The sequence below is a fragment of the Arachis hypogaea genome, chromosome 1 (assembly GCF_003086295.3).
Source record: "Arachis hypogaea cultivar Tifrunner chromosome 1, arahy.Tifrunner.gnm2.J5K5, whole genome shotgun sequence".
Lineage (NCBI taxonomy): Eukaryota > Viridiplantae > Streptophyta > Magnoliopsida > Fabales > Fabaceae > Arachis > Arachis hypogaea.
In genome coordinates, this window is record NC_092036.1 from 9081835 (window position 1) to 9099594 (window position 17760).

General features: G+C 34.0%; 3 protein-coding genes across 14 annotated transcripts; 2 read left to right on the plus strand and 1 right to left on the minus strand.

Annotated features, from left to right (window-relative positions):
* Positions 1-13: 13 nt before the first annotated feature.
* LOC112794999 (uncharacterized) lies at positions 14-3904 on the minus strand. The gene is made up of 10 exons (XM_025836958.2): positions 3783-3904; positions 3286-3396; positions 2881-3122; positions 2441-2558; positions 2096-2176; positions 1885-2008; positions 1410-1786; positions 1160-1290; positions 713-799; positions 14-565 (listed from the first exon to the last, which is right to left on the minus strand). The coding sequence occupies exons 2-10, from the start codon at positions 3319-3321 to the stop codon at positions 451-453; spliced, it is 1311 nt and encodes a 436-aa protein (XP_025692743.1). The 5' UTR covers positions 3322-3396; positions 3783-3904; the 3' UTR covers positions 14-450.
* LOC112795036 (uncharacterized) lies at positions 3702-9520 on the plus strand. 11 transcript variants are annotated; one of them, XM_072236909.1, is made up of 9 exons: positions 3702-4094; positions 4202-4256; positions 6292-6369; positions 7118-7199; positions 7308-7448; positions 7974-8015; positions 8219-8358; positions 8686-8823; positions 9191-9520. In XM_072236909.1, the coding sequence occupies exons 5-9, from the start codon at positions 7361-7363 to the stop codon at positions 9317-9319; spliced, it is 537 nt and encodes a 178-aa protein (XP_072093010.1). In that variant the 5' UTR covers positions 3702-4094; positions 4202-4256; positions 6292-6369; positions 7118-7199; positions 7308-7360; the 3' UTR covers positions 9320-9520. The 11 variants fall into 11 exon arrangements, with proteins under 11 accessions (XP_072093010.1, XP_025692820.1, XP_025692784.1 ...); XM_025837035.3 differs by having other exon boundaries at positions 3784-4094; positions 8671-8823; XM_025836999.3 differs by having other exon boundaries at positions 3801-4094; positions 7132-7199.
* A 2863-nt stretch (positions 9521-12383) lies between these two features.
* On the plus strand, positions 12384-17172 carry LOC112795108 (ribose-phosphate pyrophosphokinase 4). Of its 2 annotated transcripts, none has more exons than XM_025837067.3 (7): positions 12384-12693; positions 15205-15520; positions 15924-16019; positions 16109-16177; positions 16259-16387; positions 16601-16700; positions 16806-17172. In XM_025837067.3, exons 1-7 carry the CDS (start codon positions 12563-12565, stop codon positions 16937-16939), a joined length of 975 nt encoding a protein of 324 aa, XP_025692852.1. In that variant the 5' UTR covers positions 12384-12562; the 3' UTR covers positions 16940-17172. The 2 variants fall into 2 exon arrangements, with proteins under 2 accessions (XP_025692852.1, XP_072093024.1); XM_072236923.1 differs by having other exon boundaries at positions 12434-12693; positions 16259-16391; positions 16605-16700.
* Positions 17173-17760: the final 588 nt, after the last annotated feature.

Here is a 17760-nt window from a genome sequence, read left to right on the forward strand (position 1 = left end):
AATAATAGAGAAATGGAGAGAATTGAGCTCTGATGATGGTAGCCTAACTAACTTCAGGCTCTAACTAGTTTGTTAAGTTGTACTACTAACTATTACAAGCTATATTTGGTACCCCCCTAAGTTGGAGGATACAGATTGTATGTTCCTAACTTGGCCATAAGGAATCAAGCTTTTGCCGCCAATTCTGCCATGAGAAATTCTTGCATATTCATAGAGGCAAAAAATAGTGCAGCTTGAAGCACATTTTTGTTAAAGAAGGACCTGTCTTTACACAACAGTACCTTTTTCAAAGTAATGTGGACAAATGAATTTCTAATTCTACCATCAATGATAAATTGCTTAATTAAATCCCGTAATCAAAGAACTGCCCCGGATAAAAATAGAAGGGAAGTTCCATTTGAACCAATGATTTGAATGGAAGCCAAAGGGTGGTGTTGAATGTTACTGGTACTACTCCCCAAGCTTTCTTTTCTTTAACTTGGCCAACCTTCTTCTCCTTTCTCTTTCCTCTTCCTCCTCGATTAACTTGAGTTGTTCATCGTCCTCTTGTTTAGCGATTAAGGAACTGCATGTGTATAGCACAAAATCAACAACCATAAAGAAGTGACATTTGGAAATATATACTGAATAATATACACACATTTACCAAGCAACAAACTAAAGCAATACTGATAAAGTAATAAATAAAAATGTTCAATCTGGAAAAACATACCTCCTCCTTTCTTCCTTTAAGATTTCATCGAAGCCCGCCTCCATATTATCATCATCGTCTTGGTCGGCAAATTTGTTGGGGTTGTAGCTGCAAACGATCCACCAAACAATTATCAACAATTTCAAATTAGTAGTAATGCGAGAAATAAAGACAAACAATAAAATTTGGTTAATTCTCCTTCCCTAATCCCAGTTTATAAGCACCATAAAAGAAATACATTGATTAGGTATTACAACAATCAAGATTCATATAAACATTTGAGTATGGCTTCCTGCATCAGCAAAGTAAGAATATCAAAGCCTCTGTCCCCCCTTATTCACAGAAGAGGAATCAAGAAATAAGAACATACAGCTACTATAAAACCTCATGCTTTTTTCTTGAACTGAAAACAAAACTAAAACGTTGTATAAAATTCAAGATTATCTTCACAAAACAAATAAACCTTACTTAAACATTGATCTGATCATTCTACTGATATCCATGTCGTCCTCAACATCATCAGGATGCCGTGTTGCAACCTTTTTCTTAGGACGATGATCTTGTGAAGCAATTGGATTTTGTTTAACTGGTTTATTATTCTGTAAACCAAGTAAATGTCTAATTCCATTAAGAATTTAAAGATAAATTATATGAACAAGATCAAAGCAAAATCCCATAACATTGATATGTGTCAGTGTTCACAAGTATATAACACCACCTGTGGTTTTGATGCTGCCACTGATTGTTTTGGCATCATTTTAGGCTTATTTGGTTCTCGCGCATCTTTCCTTGGTTCCACACTATGCCCAGGAATAGATGAATGAGTGGCCTTTGGAGGAAGTGGTTTCCGGAAACCATTTGTTGTACCAACAGACATCTTTGAAGGCACTTTTGGCCCAACCGGCCGGCCTGGTCCATTCGCGCTGTTGTTACCAAGCTGTCTTCTAGAATGTTCTGATGATGTACTAGGTTTGCTGCTGGAACTTAACTTATTATTCGGTCCTGGTTTAGGTGGCAAATGGCTAGTCATAGAACCCGGTCTCAGTTCATTCAAAGGTTGTTTACTCCTCCCCGGAACCTGAGCCGGCCGTTCCTCTTCAACATCAGCAAAAATCCTGTATAAGTTTCCTCAACTACAATAATATATTTTAGTGCCCACAATGCAACCCCACATTAACAAATAGCCAATATACCCGAATTTCGTACAGAGACTTTCTGAGGTTGAGTTGCTTTTGAAGGAGCTGGAAGCTCTGCATCATCGGATAAAAGAAAGGAATAGTCTCTTGTATTTTTTAGTTTTTGGGCGTTTACCATTGTCTGCATGGACATGAAAAAGAATCATTTAGAGCAAAGAAGCAAAGTTACAAACTTATACAAAAAGCTTTAAACAGATATCAACAAGACCTCTGTGTGTTTGGAAGGCCGAGGCGGATTCTTAGATATAGGCTTTGAGCCTCTGTTTGATACTTTATTTGGGTTCTTCTTCTGCAAACAAGATCATTATGAAAAACAATGTACTTAGCTAAACCACAACTCAGAAATGTTTAGACAGAAAATTAAAGTTTTTAGGCTTATCATACATGAACTCATTCTAATTAAAAAGCATATGACTGTGCCCACTAAAAGGATTCCAAAACGTATTACAAAGGAATCATAGTAGCTTGAATTGAAATTATTAACATCATGCATAATTTTATAGGAAAGATGGTAAAGAAACCAAAACATAGATTGTGATTTGTGAATACATACAATGTGATTGGGGTTGGAAACCCTAGGTGCCAAATGCTGGTTTTCTAATAATGACTTGCTCTCTTGGATTACCCTCTGTGCAATAACAGGTTGAGCAGGGCCAAAAAAGGAGCCATAACTGCAATAAAAGATGGATAAAAACAGTGAGAGATCAGGGATTTTGTCACATCATAGATAGATAGCACTTTCAATAACAACGTGTGGTTCAAGAATCACACATTACACAGGATCCGGGAAGGGGCCACAACCAAATGGTGTAATACTTTAATGTAGTTCAAAAACAGGTTAATAAGGAGGGAAAAAAAACTACTTATCAAATGAGATTATGTCCCTTAAACAGCCAAATTTTATCATGCAAATCTATTAAACAAACAAGATACTTAGATACTTCATCAAAATCAATGATGTAATTCCTAAAGGGACTGCATTGCAAGACTCACTTATCATAAGGCAGTTTGTTACTCTTTCTGTGATCGGTTGAATCCGTGCGAGAAGCACTACTACCATTACCAGTACCCTCCCTCTTCATCTGCTTCCGAATTGAATCTTTCAATTTCTGCCTCAACTCAAGGTACTCAAGCTCCTCCTTCGTCGGCTTCCGAGGCTTTTCTTCTTCTTCTTCCTCTTCATACTCTTCCGCACCCTCACCCTCGTCATAGTAATCATCATAATCCTGCAGTTCCTGCAATTAGGGATGATCATAACGCATGAGCCAAAAATGCAGCCGGAAAAAAGTGCTTAAACGAACACAAGCCTAATAATCAGAGGGTCACAGAAAAAATAATCACAACATAAATTTTTTTTTAAAAAGGGGAATCTTGAAACCCATAAATTATGGATCTTACATCTCTATCATCTTCATCATCATCATAGCCCCGCATTGCCGCTTGAAGTACAAAATCAACCAATTAATCAACAATGCAACAGTAATTGATGGAAGAATGGTTGCATGCTCTCTGTTTGCACCAATCACACAAACCAATTCAAAAATTAAACTTTTTTACGTTAGACATAATCCAATACCTTGGTGAACACGAAAAAAAAAAACTTTTAATATGAAAAACAATAGAACCAGGATTATTGGGTTCATAAACTCGTTAGAAACTCGAAAAATTAAATTACACAAACCAGAAAATATGTATTGGTGATTGATTTTCACCGAAATTTCAATCATTTCAGAAAATCAACTGATCCCGCATGGAGAATAATTCATATCAAAATGCATGGTAGTAAAGTAGCAACAATTTAAAAAATTAAAAAAGATTAAAAACGATGAAGGAACTGAAAAAAAAAAAAAAACCGAAAGTGGAAGGGAAAATGGGAGATTATGAAAAGAGCTTACATTGTATGATGATTGATCGATTGAGAGTGATCGATGAAGCGAAAAAGAAAGGGATCTGATTACATAGGAAGCTCCGTTTATTGAATTCACAGTTCTATTTTATTTATTTATTTTAATTATTTTTAATTACGGTAACCATTTTTTTTAAATAAAATACCAAATATATCCCTACCTTCAAAAACCCCAATTCCTTTCTTTTCTTCTCCGCAGCGTTCACTCCTTCTGCTCTTCTCTCATCCCTCAACTACCGCCACCACCACCACCACTGGCCACCGTATTCCTCTCTCTCCGGCGGCTGCCGCGGCAACATCTGTATCTTTTCCATATTTGTGTTTATTTATTTTATTTTGTTTTTAAATTTCTTCCACTTTCATTAAGATTTGAATTGAATTCTATTCCATTTTGTGTGTGAATTTCAGGATAGAAATCAAGCATTTTCTCACTCGGAGCAAGAAATTCTTAACAGTTTTAACGGTAACTTTCCACTCTTTTCATAGCTTTTTCACTTTGCTGCTGCTTTTTCTCTGTTACTTCATGTTAATTCCCAAATCCTGTATGAAAATATATAAAGTATACACTTAACTAGGTCCCCGAGAAATTCTAGATCGGACAATTTGTTTCTCAACAAATTTTCATTCTCTAGAAGTCTGATTGTCTTGTGATAATAATTTTTTGGGACATAATTGTATTAGTGACTTATTTGTTCAACACTAATATTAATAATATGATTGAAAGCGGAGGGACCAATCTTTCTCGAGAACTTCCAGAGTAATAAAAATTTGTTGGGACCAAAGTGTTCTGAAATTCGTTGGACCAATTTGGATGTTTACTTGAGAGAGATGTATATTCTCAAGTGCCTAGTGTTTGTTCTTTGATATATGTATTGTATTATTTATATTCATTCCTTTTTGATACATGGTTTTGGTTCTAATTCCAAATCATACTAATTAATAAGCCAACCTAGTGTTTGAGGAGCAGCAGCATTAACAAAAAGCAAGAATAAAATGACAACGACGATGATACTTTTGAAAGACATTGTGCCTTCAGCTCAGAACAACATTAACACCAAATTCATAGTTTTGGAGAAAGGCAATGCAACACTGGAGGGCCAGAACAAGTTATGCATGGCTCTTGTGGCCGACGAGACTGCAGCCGTTCATGTTCAGCTTTGGGGAGATGAGTGCAATGCTTTCGAGGGTGGCGACATAATTCAGCTGACCAATGGCATCTTCTCCTACCAACGCAACCACCTTGTGCTAAGGTCAGGCAAGAGAGGTAAGATGGAGAAGGTAGGAGAGTTCACCATGGCATATGTTGAGACACCAAATATGAGTGAGATTCATTGGATTCCTGATCCCATGAATACTAGCAAGTATATCCAGCATCAAGTTATATCTGTCCACTCTCGCATGTTTCCTCCCATTGCCTGAGACTAATGTGCTATAAGAGGAAGCATTGGTGTAATGGATTTGAGTGTGATGGTGAATCAATGCTCTAATAACTCCCTTCTTTAATATCTATCTACTGCACTATAAATAGGTGTAAATTTGGTCTCACTGTTGTTCTGAGCTAGAAGCACAATGTCCATAAGAAGTGCCATTATCATCATTTTGTTCTTACCTTTTTGTTACTGCTGCTAGTCAAACACCAGGTTTAGTATGATTTAGAGTTAGAACGTAAGCCATGTATCAAAGAGGAATACATGTTTCAGAATATTATTGAGTAAAATATTTATTGAATAAACTATTTTTCCATACTTATAGAATTTGTTGGTGAAAAGGAATCATTATTGAAGATGTGTTTTTAATTTCTTTCTGTCAATTTTATTTTATATATTTAGAAGTCAATTTAGATTTATTATTTACAAAAGTTTACACCCATCCAAGTAAATTATATTTCTCTTCATTTTTGCTGGGTTTAATTTCTCGACTCAAATGTTTTTATAAAGAGATGTTCACAAATCTATTATACAATAGTTTAGTTTAATTTCATGGCTTTATTTAGATTATTTTGATTTTAGCATATGGTAGCTTTAAAATATTTAATTTATACTATACTGACTAGATCACTTCTCATGACATGATATTACCAACCATCAATGTGATATATGACCTGGTAAATAAATTTAGTCAAGCGCAACACAATTCGAACTCAACCCATTCAATAAATGTTTGATCCTGTTAAGGTTTTTTTTTTTTGGGGGGGGGGGGTGAATTTAGGAATTATAATAATTTTTTAAGATCATAAAAAGTTAAACGGGCAGGCCATTTAAGCCTGCAGACTGACTTATATGAGCCAGACGCCCAGACGTGTAAAACGTGCTGTTTCGTTTACGAACGTTTATTTGTTAGCCTTCGGCTTGGAAATGTTTTCAGTTGACAAACAAATTTATGCACAACTCTTCTCTAAACTGATTTGGGTTTGGTTTACATATTATGAAAATATGAAACGTTACATGAAACTGTTTTTTTAGTTTTAACTTAAAACACATTTTGTGTCTGGAATTCAGAATGGGTAGCACAGAAGATAATCCAGTTTCTCACCTCGATCAAGAAATTTTCCACAAATTTAGGGATTTCATGACAGGGTAATTTTTCACTCTTTATAGCTTCTTTGTTTCTTTGATATTGGTCTATTGGTAAGTATCTGGTAGTTTTATATGCTTGTATATAAAAATAAAGCCTGGTTGCCATGGTTGACTCTTAAGGATTGAAAAGTTACTTGGAACAAATATTGGGAATAATATTTCCCTTTTCATGAATGCAATCTTACAAGAACAATAGTATTTTTCTTGTGTTTCCTTTAGCAGTTTCAAATGAATAAATGAAATCCATGTCTAGATATGTAAACTAATTGAAAGAAGAATTTCATTTGGATACAATACAAAGCATATGTTATTGTTGCTTTGTAGTTGTTTTAATTGCTTGAATAACCAAGAGGATCAACAAGTTTGAGGGAGGTTTCCCACATAGTTCATTGTAGTTGCCGTAAATTTTTGTCTTGTCATCGTAATTTGTGTTGTAATTCTCCACCTACAAACTACATATTTCCTAACTAGTAGCCACAGTTTTGGACATGCAACAACTACAATGATTGTTAGTCCCAAGGGCTGCTAGAGGTGGCAATAACTGCAAATGGTGGAGGTAGTGGGAAATAGAAAGAGTGCATCATAGAAAAACTTTCCATCATGGTATTTCTTATGATTTGAGACAGTGCTCGACCTAATACACAAACATATATCTTTTCCCCCTGTTCTTTAGGAATTGGTGCTATTTTGTGGTTTCTTTCTTTCACCATCAGAAAATATATCTATGCAATGTTATGTGTCTCAACAGCTACCCAATGATAGGATTACAAAGATTGATGAGTTGGGAAATGTAGGAAGCAAGCAGCTGTCTGGATTTCAACAAGCACTTGGTAGTTTTACACAATTATGTTTACCATCTGTTAGTTAGGAAGTGTGAAATAATAATTTTACTTACGTATGCTACATGGTTGTTTTGAATTTTCTTTATCAACATGTAGAGTTTATCCGGAGACCTCCTATAGATACCAATTCTATATTAGTTGGCAAGATAATGGAAGCTAATGGAACAGATAGAGTTAAATCCTATGTCAACTCTGGTTGCAAGAAACCCAATGACAGTGTCAAGAATGTAACCAATTGTAAGTATGGCTCTTGCTTACCCTTGAATGACGATAAGAGGAATTCTTCTTGTGTGCACTTATAAGCTGATCATACATTTTGCAAATGTATGCAAGTATTATTTCTTAGTTATTCAAGAATCTGTGCAAGTTCTGAAAAAGAAGTATTCTAAATTCCATTCACAAGTTTCGTTCCCATTAAATGATCTTGCTTCGCATGATTAACTCAGTTGTGCTGGCATTTCTTACTTGCTTGGTTCTAGACTTCTCCATTCTCATTCCTTTTTGGTTTCCATCTAATTTGTTTATTCACATTTTTTAGTCAATTCAAGAAATTGCTACTCTAGTCCTTGTAAATTTTGATTATTATAACTAGAATTGGACATATTTTATGAATTTTGTTCATTCAATAGTAGACATCTGTTTGGAACATCAATTTTATTTTTGGTTATCGATTCTTGTTTCAATTTCTATCCACTTTAGTGCTATTGCTATTATTTGTGCTGATTTACATTGGTTTTGACATGGCAAAATTGAATATTGAAGTGTGCTCATGCAAACGGGGACTTCTTAACCATATAAGCGAAGGTGTGGCACTACTGAGGCTTATTTTTGTTATGTGATTGATCATTTGTCTTGTTATAACTGTTACTTCTATTTAACAAGTTGGCCTATTAGGCCTTTTGTTTTTGTTTATCCTGTCTTTTCAATGTTCACCTTAGCTTATGTTCAGCATTTGTCCTTGGTACAAATGGATGCTGCTGCTATTCATTGTCTTCTCTGTCTTGCAGCCAAGGTAATAATTAATGAGCTTGAAGGTTTATTGGGAGACGTAACGAGTGCCATACAAAGTACACATGGGAAATTATCTACCTTCTCGGATATTGAGTTTGGTGTTGAATTGAATGATCAGGCAGCTTCTGATGATTTGGTAATACTTTTTATTTGAGAGTGACTATTGATTCACTATCTTTCTGGGTTTAGCTTTTTACCCACATAACTTCAAATTTTAAGACTTGATAGTAAAATTTCAATAACGGAGCCTCTCATTTGATGTTTTCGCATGATTCGGTTTTGCATGATCTTTCACCATTAACAATCATATAGCACAAGGCAATTTTCCTCTTTCTCTGCTTTGTCAGGAAGATATGCATCTTCACTAAAATTCATGCATCATTTACATGTTACTGATACAACTTATACAATGGAAACTATGGGGATGTAGCTCATTTAAGAATGGTAGTTACGTTTTTCTCAGGAAGAAATCGTTGGCTTCTCACATTCTCAAAATACTGATTGCACAAATACTGAAGAAAAGAAAAGTAGTGATGTCACACATTTTGCTTCTCTAATGGCTATCTTATATGGTATGGTCAAGCAAGACTATTTGATGCAGGTAAATGATCTCTTTTGTGACCTTAACAATTCATATTTAAATTATGGAAAACCTTTATGTTATGAACCACTTGTTCCAAAAGTTTAAGCTAATAGGAAAATATACATAAATGATGATTATATACATGTCCTTTTATACACGAGTTTTTTTCTTTTATTTTTGTGAATTTTGCATAGTCTTTCTTTTATTTGTCTTGTGCTGAAATTTGTTTTGTTTCAGGATCAACAAAGATCAAACTTTAGACTTTTAGGTTATAAAAGCTGATACCATATTATAAATCTACTTATCTTAAAAGATTAAGCTGATAAGGGGAAGTACATATTTAACATCTTATAAACTATTTATTTGTTTAATTATATTGATGTAGGAAAAGATAGTTTCTGCATTAGATCTCAAGGTGCCATCAGAAGAGCTGCAAAGCTTCTGTGAGATGTGGTCTTGGCGTCCCTTCATAGATGATGACATTATGCATCAAGCTTGGAAACTTATTCCATGATTAATGTTTTGTCTCTTATTATTCTTCATTAGAATACTTTGTTATTAGGCTAGGTACACTTGTAATGATTTGTTGTTGATGTTATGTCTTTTCAACTTTTGTCACATTTTAGTTTAACATGTGATTTTTGAATGGGCTATTGTGATTAAAAAATTATCAATGTATTAGTTAAAATATTTTCAAGTATTTCTTTTATCCAAATGTTATGATCAGTTTGTTTTATTTTCATTTATATTTTTTTCACTTTCCCTTCCCCAAAAATACTTATAATTCAATTAGCAAACTTGAAATTTAAATCTGTACACATGAATGGATCCCTACAAATGCTAACTTTTTTTAATTGATTTTGATTATGAAATCTAGTCACTAAGCTTAGCAATGCTTGAATCTATTCAGCATTAGAAGATTGGGCCAACTGAAAGAATCTCTTGTGTAAGCTCATCATTAGTTCCAATATTGTAATTTGTGAAGGTTTCAAAATTATTCTTGAATAATCCAGCCAGCTTCAACAGTGTTCCTTGGTATGTATCTTTGTCTGCCCACTGCAGTTGAACAAAATCTCCAATGTTATAATGTATTGTGACATTGATTCAAGAATGTACTCTTTTTTCTTCACAATGATAGATACAAAAAAAATTGAGTTTTTGGTGAGTCGTTTCCTTCTAAAGGTCATGTAATTTATACTGCACTTTTGAATTTTTTTAATAAATGCTTCATATATAACAAGCAGGATCTTTCATGTTTGATAGTATTATATATTTGTATAAATTTGTATTTGTACTATATAATAGATGCAACTTTAAATTATGTGTTTTGAAAAGAATTAGTATTTAAGAACTATAGGGTGTTCATTTTTTTTTTTGGATATGAGAAGTATGTGTGTTTTGTGACTTGTGAGTTGTTGTGGAGAATGTGGATACTAGACATAGATGTGGGACAACTTTTTCTGAAACAAGGGATGAAGAAATCGGATTATTCTTTGTAAAAAAAATTAAGCCTACTAATCGGACAGTCCAATTAGTGTGAAAGAAAAAATTTAAATTTTGGCGAAGGTAATCGGACCCTCCGATTTGTATTTAAAAAATTAAAAAAATTTGGAGTTTGTGTACCCAAATTTTTTTAATTTTTTAAACACAAATCGGACGGTCCGATTTGTGTACCTAAAAATCAGACGGTCCAATTTTTACTCTTAACACCACAATTGCGTAAATCTTACACCATTCTCCCTCTCAGATCTAAATTAAAAGGTGTAAATAGGCTTGCTAGAAAACCTTTCCTCAGCGTCGCTCACTGTCTAAATCGGATTGCGACATCTCTTTACTTTTATTCTCTTTGTATTTTGGTATTTTGTGTGTGATAAATCTTAATAACTAAGGCATATGTATAGATACATAAAATGACACTATGCGAACAACTAAAATACATTTTCAAATTCAAAACCTAACAATATAAAATTCAATCCACCAATGTTAAAAAATAAAAACCATCAAGATTGAAATTTGTTGTATTAGATATATATAAACATCCATATTGTATAAGAATTTAATTTTGACATATTGTCAATTTGTCAGTGTAAAATAGTTTTACACATGTATTCAATTATATAACGCTATATCAATAAAAGTAACTTCTTTTCACATTGCCTGCGTAATAAAAATAACTATTTTTTACATTCATTGCATGAATGATCATTTAAAAAAATATTTGAGCTCTATTTAAGAATTTATTAATGAGCAATAGATTACTGTATGTACAAGATGAGATTCAAATCATGACACTTGCTTAAGCGGATGAGTGAGCTGACTACTCGATCAATCTAGATTGGTTAAGTTACTTAACATTAAAAACAAGAGTTTAATTTTGATATACTAATAGTATAAAATATTTTACACAATTGTTTAATCACAATCGTTCTCGTAAATGACTATTCATGCGGTTAATGTAAAAAATAGTTATTTTTAGGGTTAAGTACGATTTTGGTCCCTAAAGTATAAGACTAAAAAATTTTTTCGTCCCCAACTTTTTTTGTCATACAAAATCATCCTTAAGATTTAAAATCAAGTTTTTACTCAAATATTAAAATTTTGGGTCAAATTATCCATAACAAAAAAATTATAAAATAAAATAAAAAAAATAAGAGAAAGAGAATGTTTCTGTGCCTGCGAAGGGGAAGGAAAGAAGAAGAAGAAGAAAAAAAAAAGAGAAGAGAAAGAAGAAGCTGTCCACGATCCACCTCTGTCTTAGTTTCCGTTGCCACCTCTGTACGATTTTTGTCGCTAAAGTAAGGACGATTTTAGAACCAAGTTACATCTTAAGAATGATTTTGTATGCAAAAAAAATTTTTGGCCTATACTTTAAAGACCAAAATCTTATTTAATCTTTATTTTTACTAATGTAGCGTTATGTGATTGGATCCACATGTAAAATGATTTTTGTATCAAAATTAAATTCTACAAACAAACCCACCTTAAATTTTTTAGATATTTTAGTATTTACATATCATTATTGGACATGAATTACTCCTTATTTTTATTGTATTTATCGGCCCTATTTTAATGCTTTTGAGTTTGTTTGTTGTTTAGTTGGATTGATTGACCGGTTGTCCATATGTATATAAGTGAAGAAAATTTACTTAATCACTAATTTTGGATAATATTTTGCACTGTGGAATCCTAGTTTAAAAAGTGAAAATATTATGATTCAACTTTTTTATTGATAAGTTAATATTTTTTAATTTTTAAATTTATTATGTTATTAGTTAATTATTTATTAAATTTATTTTTTCAAAATTATTTTAAGAATAACAATAATACTTTCTATTCCAATTTAATTAGAATATGTTTAAGTTCAACCTAATACGAAAAATATTAGGAGACTTATTATGCTTTTAATAGAAACAGAAATAAAAATTTAACTTATTAAATCAAATATATAAAAAAAATCCTTTACCAAAACAGAGTCATGTAAGAAAAGACTGAAAGAGGGACCCGACCCACCCGTTTCTTTCATTTGATTCCGTGTCTTTCGGAGTTGACTAATTGACTATCCTACCAACCAGAAAACCCTTTTTCTTTTTTTTTTCTTTAATAAAAAAAGAAACTTATTTTGTTGTTTTGCTGCTTTTTTTTTAAACCCCTCGCTAAATTCTCTTCCTGCTTTGTCTTCACGCTTGGCTTTGTTGTTTGTTGAAGCTGAGAAAAACAGAACAAGAACAAGAAGAAGAACAAAAAGAAGAAGAACAAAATGAAGAAAGCAATGGTGAAGTGCCCGAAGAAGCACGTGAACTTGTTCTACTCCGTTGACTGTGAGGAACTCGCTCGCAATGTTGCTTCTCATTCATTTGACCACGTCACTCTTCAGAGTATCAAATGGAGGTAACTCTAACAATTACTATACTCTCCTTCTTTCTCATTCGTTTGAATCTTTTTATTTATTTTTATTTATTTATTTTCTTGCTTGAAAGCTGAAACTATTCATGGATTGTGTATTGGCTCCTATTCCAGTAATTTCAATGGTAACTGAATATTTGGATGAGCTTTCTTGAAAAGAAAAAAGAATCATGTTTTTTAATTAACTGATATGATGAAAAGAAACTTTGATTAAAAAAAGAAAAAAGGAACTGATTGTAGGAGTTCTTTAAGCTATCTAAATTCTATAGCTTACTTTAGCATATTGTTGGGAATAAGACACAATTCCCCCTTGAGAAAACACCTTTGACAGAGAAATAAAATAGACACAATCACAACACAAGAATTTAACGTGGAAACTCCAATTACCGGAGAAAAAACCACGGCCGTTGTCAAATGACAACCAGAGAATATCACTATGTGAAAATTGTTACAACACATAGACTTCTTTCTCTCACCGGCACCCCAGTACACCCACACTCTTTCAAAGCAAATATCTAACTACACCTCACAACACTCTCTAATCAAAGAGTACAGAGGAAAAGAAAAATCAGATACAAGCTTAAAGTGTTTCTGACTGGTGCAAAAACAAATGGAGAACTTAGCCTCATATTTATAGCCTAGGCCACCCACTCCATTTGCTATCCTAAGCAATGTGGGACTAATTCAACCAAATCCTAACAATCTCCACCTTGATTGAAATAGTCACACATCTTCAGCTTCCATTGTCAACACCGACAATTCTTTGCTGCCATTGTCTATACCGACAATCATAGTTCAGAGAACTATCATACTCCACCATGAAAGTATACTCACTTGGAATTAGACCACTCCAAGAATTTCGCCTTGGTACAGATCGAAACCTTGCTGAAAATTCATGGTGCAACTTCCAAATTGGCTTTTCCTGGAAGTTCTTCAGCCATCGACCTAACTCCGCCACACACCTTGCATCTCAACGCCAACCAATGCCCGTGTGCAATTGTGGACCCGATTGCCACAACTTATCCTTATCCATGGCAGTGCGGTAATACCATGAGGATACTTCTTGTCTTCTAGAGAACATCATCTTCTCTCATAGAGAGAGCAACCAGAGATCTTCTCCTTCAACGCCTTGTGCAAACCTGATTGTATCAACACATCCTTGACTTGTACTTGCCACAAGCCAAAATTGATTCTTCCATCAAATTTCTCTATTTCAAGCTTCACAGCACTTGAATATCCTGACATTGTTGCAACCGTATACTGGAATATTATAACTCAACTGTAGACCGTGCACTAGGAAGGGTCCCCAGGAAAGAGAGGTGGGTCACAATGGACACACTTAAATACCAAGTCTTTCCTTAGCCAGAACCTTTTCCAAACTGCACTCTCACAGAGTCACACTGCCTTCCAGCAACAACAACAGCAACCAAAGAGATTAGACTAGGCTGCAACCACAGAGCATACTAAGAATAAATCCCACCGAACCAGGCTCTGATACCACTTGTTGGGAATAAGACACAATTCCCCCTTGAGAAAACACCTTTGACAGAGAAATAAAATAGACACAATCACAACACAAGAATTTAACGTGGAAACTCCAATTACCGGAGAAAAAACCACGGCCGTTGTCAAATGACAACCAGAGAATATCACTATGTGAAAATTGTTACAACACATAGACTTCTTTCTCTCACCGGCACCCCAGTACACCCACACTCTTTCAAAGCAAATATCTAACTACACCTCACAACACTCTCTAATCAAAGAGTACAGAGGAAAAGAAAAATCAGATACAAGCTTAAAGTGTTTCTGACTGGTGCAAAAACAAATGGAGAACTTAGCCTCATATTTATAGCCTAGGCCACCCACTCCATTTGCTATCCTAAGCAATGTGGGACTAATTCAACCAAATCCTAACACATATTAGGTGAATCATGTTAGTTTATTCATTTATTTTTTTTTAATTAGCTCTATTCGGCATCTTTGATCCGAGAAAAGCAAGCAAATCCAGCATTAAAATTTACATTACATGAACAAGCTTTCATCAAATCAACCATTTATATATTGAAACAGTGAATGGTTCTGATTGGAATTGAGTTTCACTGATGTGACAGTGGAAACTACCTCTTATATGAACAATAAAATGTAGAAAATAAAATAAATGATATATTGATCTGCATAAAGCCATAAACTCAAGAGTCTCTAGTTCAAATACAAATTCATTCCCAATTTTTCTGAATTCTTGCAAAACAATGAACTACCTGTGTATTATTCCCTCTCATTTTCTCATCTATGTTCTTCACTTCATCCCAGTTCTCATTTGGCTATGCTCTGAACTTAACAGAATGAACATTCATTTTATTTCCGATTTTGGCTTATTAACAATGATGTCTTTACTTGTCTTCCCTTTAACATATGTTATTATGTTTTGATGTTTCTTCATGCATCGTTTAGGAAAAGAAAATTCAAAAGCTGACTAATTTTATGGTTCTCCAGGTCTTTTGCTGATGGATTTCCAAATATTTTTATAGAAAATGCAGAAGAGCTCCGAGGTCAACACGTTGCTTTTCTGGCATCTTTCAGCTCCCCAGCACATATCTTTGAGCAACTTTCTGTTGTGTATGCACTCCCTCGTCTATTTGTCGCTTCGTTCACATTGGTATTGCCTTTCTTTCCAACTGGATCCTTCGAGCGAATGGAGGAAGAAGGAGATGTAGCAACTGCCTTCACCCTTGCAAGGATGTTGACGAATATTCCGATTTCAAGAGGTGGCCCAACTAGTTTAGTCACATATGACATTCATGCTTTGCAGGTTTGTGTACATAATGCATTAAAAGGAATTCATTAGCTTCACTTTTGTGGTCCTTTAATTATGGTACTTATGGATTGTTATTAAAGTTATGTTTACTGTTAAATACACTATCCAAAGAATGAGTGAAGACACGTCGACACCATCCAATAGAATACATGGCCTAGATGGAATCAAAAGTACAATTTAAGAGTAGTGTTTTTGCCCAAAACTACTTGTTCACTTCAGATGATCATGATATTCTATCATAATGCTATGTTTATGCTCTTCACTTAATTTCTCATATACTTTTGAAGAAGATAGCAACATTGCTCTCATTTGTTTCTTATGATGTTCTGGTAAACTTCTCATTCAATTCAAATACCATGAATTTTCATTCAATTTTATTTATGACTTAAATATGCAGGAGAGGTTTTATTTTGGAGATGAGGTTTTGCCCTTGTTTGAGACCGGTATTCCTCTCTTAAAGCAACGCTTGCAACGGCTTCTGGATGCCAAAAATGTGAGTATTTTGTAATCTACATTACTTCAAAATCTTACTGCCTTTGTCTAGCGATCAAATTATGATGTTAAAACAGTTGTAATTTCCAGGTAGTTATAGCATTTCCAGATGATGGTGCTTGGAAGAGGTTTCACAAGCAGTTTGATGGTTTCCGAGTGGTGAGTCTCTTAGTATCTATCTATTTAATCTATTCTGTAATTTTTTTTCCCAAATAGATTACCTGAAATTTGAGGTGGCAGGTAGTATGTACAAAAGTTCGTGACGGTGACAAGCGGATAGTTCAACTCAAGGAAGGCGACGTCACTGGTCATCATGTAGTAATTGTTGATGATTTGGTTCAATCTGGAAGCACCCTGGTTGAGTGTCAGGCAAGTTATTTCAATTTGCGAATTGAAGATGATTATGTCAATTTTTTTTTTCTTTTTGTATGTTCTCATTTTTCTTATGATTCTAGCTTAGCAACACCATAAGCAAAACTTAATGTCTATATTAGAATCTTAAACATGAATGCATGTGTCTGCATCTATTTGCAACTTGGCAATTAACATGTATCTCCTTTTTATCTTGCTGGTTTTACTCAGAAAGTTTTAGCATCCCATAAAGCAGAAAAGGTGAGCGCCTATGTCACACATGGCGTATTCCCCAACAAATCGTGGGAGCGATTCACTCATAAAAAAAACAGTTAGTCCCAACTCCCAAGCATAATATTTTCACATACTTCTACATTTCTCACACTTGGATACATGTTTTGATGGTATTGCCGCCATTCGATTTCGAATTTTGCAGGAGTCTTGGATAATGCTTTTGCATACTTTTGGATCACAGATTCTTGCCCTTTAACTGTGAAAGATATTGCAAACAAAGCTCCTTTTGAAGTATTGAGTCTAGCAGGATCCATTGCTAATGCCCTACAAATATGAAGGCAAACTAGGGAACTAATAATAATATTGGATAGAATATTCAAGTTGGTGATAAAGGAGATCCTCAACTTCAATTTTTTTTCCTGTTTTTACATTACAATAACATCCTTTCATCTCTGCTGTAACCTTAGCATGGTGAAACCTGTGAATTTAGTTTCTATTATGATTGTTCTCTAGCATAAAAGCAAGACCTATGCATAATGCAAATTAAATCATCCAAATTTTGCTCTGTATTACTCATCAACAGGCATTAATTTCTTTGTTCCTTTGTGGGTTAAATAATAATAATAAATATGTAAGTGACTGCAAAAATGTATGATTCATAAACAATATTTGGCTAAACAAAATGGAAACAAATGTAATACTCTAATGTTAAAATTGGAAAATATTTTGTCACAATGTATTTCAACTTCTTCTCGTGCAAAGAACTAACATTAATCTGGTGATGTACTTACACAAAGGTAGTATTTGTTGAAAGTGATGTAATTGATTAATTGATTGACAGATTCTAAAGCTTAAGTTGATATATGACATGAAATCAAGCCATTTTTTTAACACAAGTTAAATATAAATCTGTAATAACAACACAATTGATATAAAGCACGGGAATGCATGCAGTTTGGTTTTAGTGTTGAAGAAGCTTCAGAACATTCTACTGATGAAGATCAACCGCCGCAAGTGTTGGTCATTGAGGTAGAAGACTCACCACAACAAGTCTCTTCCGATGGGGTAGCTTCTCCGCAAGCCACTGAAGCCAGTGATGAAATTCAACCGCAAATGGTCATAGATGAAGCTTCACTACAATCTACTGCTTAAGCATA